The 8442-nt window shown below is 36.0% G+C and overlaps 1 protein-coding gene across 1 annotated transcript; it reads left to right on the forward strand.

Annotated features, from left to right (window-relative positions):
- The first annotated feature begins 5743 nt into the window (after positions 1–5743).
- LOC123711792 (neural retina-specific leucine zipper protein-like) lies at positions 5744–7139 on the forward strand. Its single transcript, XM_045664585.1, has one exon. The coding sequence runs from the start codon at positions 5871–5873 to the stop codon at positions 6774–6776; it is 906 nt and encodes a 301-aa protein (XP_045520541.1). The 5' UTR covers positions 5744–5870; the 3' UTR covers positions 6777–7139.
- Positions 7140–8442: the final 1303 nt, after the last annotated feature.

Genomic DNA, 8442 nt, shown 5'->3' on the forward strand with positions numbered 1-8442 from the left:
AGGGATTATAAAAACGATATTATATACTAGCTATATTATATTATTTGGGTTTTTGCGTTAATTGTACTAAAATGTTATGAAATTAATACTAAATGTGAAAATAAATATGTTATAAATATATTTTGTGTTTTTCAATACATTCCAAAACCTATTCTAACCTAATGTATCAACTAGGGAATGCAATCCCGATCCCGTGTAATTTTTCGGGATCAATCCCGAAGCATAATATGACGAGATCCCGTTCGAGATTGACGGGATTGGGCTGCAATGGTCAGCGGTTCTACACACATCCGCTCGGGACGCTTCACGCGACATTGCACATTACATAGTGTACATTGCAATGGACATTAGATGCCGGTTAGCAGATAGCACTCTTGAGACACTTTAGAAGATACTCTTTTTTTGGAAGTTACTTTCAAAATCACCAATTTTAATCTCCTTGAGCTATACCTACTTTTGTTTTGATTATGTTCATGTAATTAAAATTGTTACTTGTTTAGTTCGTAATATTAAAGGATAAAGGCTTTTGTTTTCTTTCAAATAATAGTTTATTTTAATTAACCTCACTATCGCAAACATACAGTTTTCATCGTATTCAGTCACGTGAATTTTTTTTAAACTATACGAGATCCCGAAAATTTCGGGATCCCGCTGGATTGATATTTCTAATCCCGTGGGATCTCGAATTCACGATCTCGAGTCGGGATTGCATTCCCTAGTATCAACACAGGAAAATATTTAAGCAACTTTCATTCCATACAATAAAATTTACATATCAAATTGTTGTTAATTTTATTATTACATACTAAGTCTAAACGACCAGTATTGGCCTAGTATTGGAGCTACGTTCAAGTGTAAGGTCGTGCTGATGGATTTTTTTCCTCGAATATATCACTTTTTCTTACAGTGAAGGAAAACATCGTGTGGAAACCGTCTAGTTCTTACAAAACATAAACTGACATGTGTCCGAGACAGAAGACTGATTGCGTAGGCAATTGTCTATAACAATCAAAATCAAAGAAACGGATATAATCTGAGGCCAAGACCCACATAGGGTTGTAGCGCCGCTGGATTATTAGTCTAGATTAGATATTGTTATTTTGGACCCCGTCATGGTAAAGACTTCTTCCAAAACTTTTAATTTGGATTTATGCTCTGGTGTTCCTTCCATTACACCTCAGAAATGTATATTATTCTCTTCTCTTCCCGGGAGGATCATGAAATTGAAATCAACGTGTAGCAATGGCGGTCTATCTTGGTTTGTGCAATTTTATGGGAAAATTGCAACACGCAGTTGCAGTTAAATCAACATGGTCATGAACACGAGCATGAACTCGGCAGTGGGCATTGTCATTCAGTATACAAATACTGAATGACAAATAATATACAAATATTACGTGAAAAATATTTCGATATAGCTATAAAATTGATTGGCATAGTAATGGCATTGTTGATATTTTAAGTTTAAAAATATTACATTATTTGTCTAAAGTAGAGTAAATAAGAATACTTATGTAACTAAATCTCCAAATCAGATTACGAGAAGAGAATATCTAAAGAGAAGTTTTCAGTTGTGAAATTGTTCATATGATATGAATTCTTCTAAAAGTTGTAGGCGTTTTAAGCTTTTGGCTTAATCGATTTCGACTCAGCTATCGATTTTTTCCAGAAACATAATAAAAAAGCCCCCGTTAAACGTTCCGGTGTGTGCCACGGGAGTGTTTAGGTAAAAAAAAATTGGTGTACGTCTATAAAGAAGACCTTTGTTAAAATTATGGATTTACTTACCTACTTATATGGATTTACTTAAGAATGCTTAAGCTCTCAAATTTCATCTCAGACTACATTCTCATGATTAAGTTAATGATTACCTTATATAGATACGGAAATCTAATTGCATAAGCGTGCAACCTCTGACTTTGCATAAAAACATGTGCGGAGGGCGTTGAACGATTATCAGATCGTGAAGGTCATCATAGAAATGACACTAAATACATTGTAATTCTACTATAACTACTATCGAGAATGTGTTTGTATATTGTTACTAAAACCCTTGCACAACATGGCGGAAGCATTTGTCAAAATGTGGCTCCTGCAGAGACTATTTCATAAGAGTCATATGCCAGAGGAGTGGCTAAGCGCAGCACTCTTAATAATATTTTTCTATTACTCTTGTTGAATTTTTTTAATTAATAAAATTTAATGACAAATAATTATATCGATACGGTAAAAGTACAGTAAGTATATATTTACAAAAATATTATTTATTTTGCATCTTAAAAATCACAAGCGTAACTTTGTAACACCTTACCATTAAAAATTAAAAGTCAAATACTCCGTTCAAAATATGTAAAATAAGGTTGGAGTAAGGATCATCGGGTGAGAGCGTTGGAGGGTGCAGTGGGAGGAAATCAATTGATGAAGAGCATTTGATACCAGCGCGTACGTGTTCCGCCTCTGGGAGGCAGCCTCTCAACCTGAAGCCACCTTGTCGTCTATTGTTTGTCAACAATCCTCGATGAATGTGTGCTAGGCTCTGTATTTTAGGTCGCTTACCACGTATCAATATATTTTTTATGTTTGGTTAATTTTAGCAAACACCATGAATGTTTATCATACTACAATATTTGATAGAAGTGGGTTGAGGTTTACGATGCTATTTGGCAATTACCAACAGCTACATACAAAGCTGTTTAATTGTTTGATCTGCCGAAACTTAAGCGAGATATGCGCCTATAAGCCGTAGTGATTTTTTTTAAAATTTGAATTGCGAGTACTATAACTAGTACTGTTCCAAAAGTTTGTCATTTTCAACTTCTTAATTATTTTGAATTTGGAACATGTATATTGTTTTAAAAACTTCTTTCGATTTTGAGGCATTTCAAATATTTTTTCGTGTTTATTATAATATGGAATGCAGTGGACGCCTTGCACTAAGTGGGTATGGAGCCGTCAATCATATTCCAGACACTTCAAAATGGTATCAGCCGTATGTTCGTATAACGGACTATCAACAGATACAACAATACTTCGTCTGTCGAATGCCAGAAAAGATCGGGCGGCCGCGGGCTGGTAGAACTACAAGGGTTAATGTTAATGCTGTTAAGGCCAGAATTCGTCGAAACCTTATTAAAAAGCAAAAAATCTTATCGCAAGGAATGAAGATTCCCGCTTGAAGTTTAAAAAACAAGACCTGAAGTTCGGTGCTTATCGCCGATATACAGGACAGGACATGCCCTAAATCAATATTTACAATTAAAGAGATCTATCAAAACGTCTTCTGTCGCGATACGCAGGCTTTCACCTGCAGAAATATCCTCCATCCTTTACCGATGACAAAAATTCACGATTGAAGAACACTACAATAAGCAATGATAAGTGTACGCTTACAGTTATAAGGAGGCTGATCATGTGGTTGGAAAGGTACAGCGTCGTCATCATCCTACGTCAGTGATGGTATGGTGGGGCGTGTCTTATCAAGGAGTCTCAAAACTACATTTTTGTGAATGAGGAGTAAAAACTTTAGCCAAAGTGTATCAAGGCATAGTCTTAGATCATGTTGTGAAACCTCTTGTCAATACACTTTTTAAAAATATACCGTGGACTTTCCAGCAGGATTCTGCACCTGGCTTGAAACTATCGTTCTTTATAAGAGCCGAAGACTGGCCCTCATCTAGCTTATACCTTTAGACTTCAAATTATGGTCAGTTTACGGAACATGGCTTGCTCTAAACGACACGGTGACTGGAAATCTTTGCAGCAAGGTATGGCGAAATTTGCCTTTGAAACAGTGCGTAAATCCATAGATTCCTGGTCAAACACATTAAAGGCCTATATAAAAGACTGGTGGCCATTTCGAACATTACTGAGACTTTAATAAATATGTAGATACACATTTTAATAATATTACATTACTTCATAAAAAAAATGCATTTTTATTTGTAACAGAACTTATGGTTGGCCTAGGTATACATACTCAGCTCAAAATATGCTTCATACAAAAATAGATAGTAAAATTAAAAATTCCCTGCAATCGCTTGAATAATTCGCTACTTGGAACTGAGTCTGTCCAAAAGAGCCAGGAGTTACGATAAATTTAAATGTAAGTTTTTTTAATCGGATATAAACCCTTTCAGTAATTTTCCAAGTAAAAACCAAGTAAAAAGCGTCTTATATACCTACTGTAAAAAGCTTATAAAAATTACAAAAAGTTAGCATAACAACAGTTTCTTAATTTTAAATTCAACTTTAATATTTTTAAATTGATTAAATAATGATTAGCCAAAAGTGTATTTCTTTTAACTGTTTACAAAATAAAAAGGCAGATAATTAGCAAAAGTTCAGACAAAAGATGAAAACGTGTTAGGTTAATCATGTAATAACATTCGCGGTTGAATCTGCTAACAATGTTGACCGTGGTAAGTAAACAACGGAGCGGGATGCTGCGTCAGCGAATTCACACGCGCATCGCTACCCAGTACCCTATCAGATACGTCTATATCTATGCCTTTCTCAATTAAACTTTGGTTATTTACCATATTTCTATTATCTATTACATTGTGAGGTATTATTATTGAGGTAGATTATACACATATGTTCAGCCAAAAAAGATTTCCAAGCAAACATTCAATATTTACACCGAATTTGTAACTGCAATCAGCTACATTCAATTGGCCACCTATTCGGTATTAAAAAATAAATTTCACTGACAAAGGTAACAAAATATTTTGGCATTGTTTTAGTTTCTCAAAATAAGGATACTGGTCAGATACTAATAGATTTTTCAAGAGAAACTATATTTTTGTCTAAAACAACACACATAAAAGGCTTCATGGCTATGAAGTATTTACATTGTAAATCTGTAGCCACAGGTCAGAATATGATAAATGAAATTTCATTACTTTACAGGAGAAGTAATTAACTTATTTAGTAATCTTGAAGGCACTATTAAAATATGAAACACTCAATATATTAATAAGTCATACTGTGCAAAAATGTACTTATCATTGTCTGATCTATAAGCACAGAAATATTCTCAAACCACATACATTTATTAATGATTGTTTCTATTATAATTGGAGAACCGTTTCAATTATTTAAGGATAATAACGAAGGGTTAAATGTTTAGAGTAGCGGGTAGAGGTTGGTGATTAAATGTAATTCGGTATTACGCTGACTTAACCCCTCGTGTGCTGCGATCCGTGAAATCACTGCTCTGGCTACTGTTAGCCATATCGCTAAAACCTTGTTTGACCTTCATTAATTATAAACAATGGTGAATATGAGTGAAAACATTCTCATCTAGCCTAGTTTAGATTTTTTTGCAAATACATATGTCCAACTGAATATTAAGTAAGAGATATATGAGTTTTATTTTCTTGTGTTATTTTAACGATCAGTTCTAAATTAAGTAACAACCTTATTTAGAGCTTTAATAAATCTTGTCAAAGGTAGTCACAGTTAGTATTTTGTTTAAGGGGCAATTATTTTATTGCATACTAAATAATATCGTAATAAAAATAATCAAAAATAATGATCGACGACCGTAATGATTTTCATCACATATTGTGAAAGTGAGTAAGGTATAAGACATAAGCCCTAGTTATATGTAACTTAAGTAGTCTTAAGTCTCGTAGGTATTTTAAGTGCACCTATGTATTTAATAAGGTACTTTTACATGTGTAAGTGTGGCGTAAGTAAATATGTTGTGTTTATATTGCGATGTCTCATTGCGAGGCTTATATCCACGTTATTAAGGCTGTAGAGTGTGCGCGCGTCGCACCACGTCATTGGGCTACAGGGCGGAGTTTTCGCCGCCCTGCGTCGCGGCGGCAGTCCGTTTCCGGCCGACGCGCGTTCCGAACGCTTACATGGTAGAACACGCGCCCGACGACTGTTCTCAGTCGAGCGCCATGCAAACGGTCACTCCGCAAGCTCACCGCGAGGACGAAGACCAACTCGCTGATGAATACGTACAAAACTTTGAATTAGACCATCTTGAAGACCATCAATTAGTTAAGCGGGAACCCTTAAGATCTGGTTGGCACGATCTTGTGGACGCTTTGCCTGCTTGCGCTCGCGCCTGCCGCCAGTGGCCTGATGCCGGACCTTACCCACAACCTCACGTCGCCATCGCGGTAGATCCCAGCACACCTCCAGAGACGCCACCGGCGCCCATTGGCCGCAGTCCGTGTCGAGCACCTCCGGTAGATGACGTGTTATGGTTGCCGCACATGAGAGAACCTCTCGATATGCGGACCGTACCTTGTGGCAATTTTGAAGAATGGGACCGCCGCGAGTGGCGTGGTCAGGAGCATCATTTGCAGCAGATGGCAGTACGCCCCGCTAGTTCGTGCTCCGCTCTTTCCCCGCGAACGGGTCCGCTGCCCTCCTACCAACCATCATCTTGTGGAGACGACCTATTAAGTGATGATTTACTGATGACACTTAGCGTGCGAGAGCTGAATAAGCGCCTTCATGGATTTCCCAGAGAAGACGTGACGCGATTGAAACAAAAGCGACGAACGTTAAAAAACAGAGGGTACGCCCAGAACTGTCGCAGTAAGCGTCTCCAGCAACGGCAGGAGCTAGAACTGACAAACCGGTCCCTTCAGGATGAGTTGCACCGGCTACAGCTGCAGGTGGCAAGGATGACGCACGAACGTGACGTGTTGAAGCAGAGGCTAGCACTGTTGGGTTGCGAGCACGCTGTACCGCAAGCGGGTCACGCACCACCCACACCACACTCCTCACCGGAATTCTTCTCGGAGCTGTGACGGCAGGGCGCGGCGCCGCGGCCCACCGGGGCCTCCGCCGCCTGCGCCTGGCAGCGCTACTGACTTCATTGCGGACTGCTCGTGCTTTTGTTAAGTTTGAAGTTGATAATCGGTTCCAGTTTTATAGTTTTTTTATTAATGGTGAAACGACCTAGCCGACGGATCGATAGAGGTGGCTGTTACACCGTGTTAAAGAGATGTATGGTTGTGTCGTAATTTATGCATAGCTTCGTTAAAATATAAATTTATGTAATATAAATTATCTGATTGACTCGACAACCAAATGGTCAGATACGAGATGATTGTAAATAGACATTATACCTACTTAATAATGATAAACTATCTATAGGAATTTCTGTTTTCCTAATAAAACTTTTAAAAATAAAATTTTATTTTATTGTTGCTTCCTTGTTAGAGGTGGTGGGTGATGTGGTAATGTAATATTTAGTCTAGTCAAATTAAGCGCCACTTTTTACACAAAATAAATATAAATACCGACGGTCTGCAGCATATTGGTTTCTATTAGTTAAGTAAACTGGTAGTAGTTTAAATATTTAATAATCATGAATTATTAAACTATGACATATGACTGTGTCTAGGATATCTAGTTGTTATAAATCAATAGGAAAACACTATATAAGTATATAATTCCTGCTATAAACATGCGATATTCATTTTACTATTATGATAAAAAAATATAATGCCAAATATTTAGCATTTTAAACATGAAATATTTTATATCTTCAACTTAGCTTTGCGCTATTTCTCAATGGTTCATTTGTGATAACTTAAAAAAAAATGTTAGTCTAACTATAGTAATTTCTCTTAAATAAAACATAGTTTTTTATTATGTACCTACTTGTAAATCATTATCGCCCACGTAAAAGGTATATTTTTATATCCCAATGTGCCTGTCTTTAATTTCACATCATTATCAACTATAAAGATTAATTGAGACTGTTTTTATATATATCCTATGTACCAGTTTAATAACTAAAAAGATTTTCAAAAAGTACAAATTTGTATGCAGAGCTGCCTACTAAATATTTTCTAAAATATCTTCTAATATTGTCTATTAGTTTTATTTTTTTAAATTTTCCTCAGAATGAGCACAATGACTTATCAATGCTGAATTTGCGATAATTTTGTAACCAGTTGCATCAGTAATTACACAAAACTTGCAATAATTATTCAGGTCACAATATTTCAATAGACAAATAATAATTTTAGACCTATGATAATTTTTAATAAAATTATAATTTCCTCATTAAACCTTTAAGACGAATACGATATGAAATAGCCAGAAATTATGACCATCAGTAATGGACAACGGCTTGTTTGATTATTGAAAACAGTTGAACGATTCGTAAGTAAATTCTGATACATATATGACTAAGTACAAGACAACGACTAACATTTAAAGAACTTACACAATAAGTAGCTCTACGATAAAACAATGAAGAGCATTTTAAATAATTTAGTGGCCATAGTCCGCCTTCTATATCATTCTGGTTAGTACCACTAACCGACAACTAAGCGTTGTCGTTGTAGAATTTTTTATTAGTATTTGAATTATATTAGTCTGCAGTTGTTAATAAAAGTCTTTCGATTTCGTAATATAGTCTATCTGTAGGAGATATAGAGTGATACTTCTAGGTAACAGTCA

Source organism: Pieris brassicae, chromosome 7, assembly GCF_905147105.1.
Source record: "Pieris brassicae chromosome 7, ilPieBrab1.1, whole genome shotgun sequence".
Classification (NCBI taxonomy): domain Eukaryota; kingdom Metazoa; phylum Arthropoda; class Insecta; order Lepidoptera; family Pieridae; genus Pieris; species Pieris brassicae.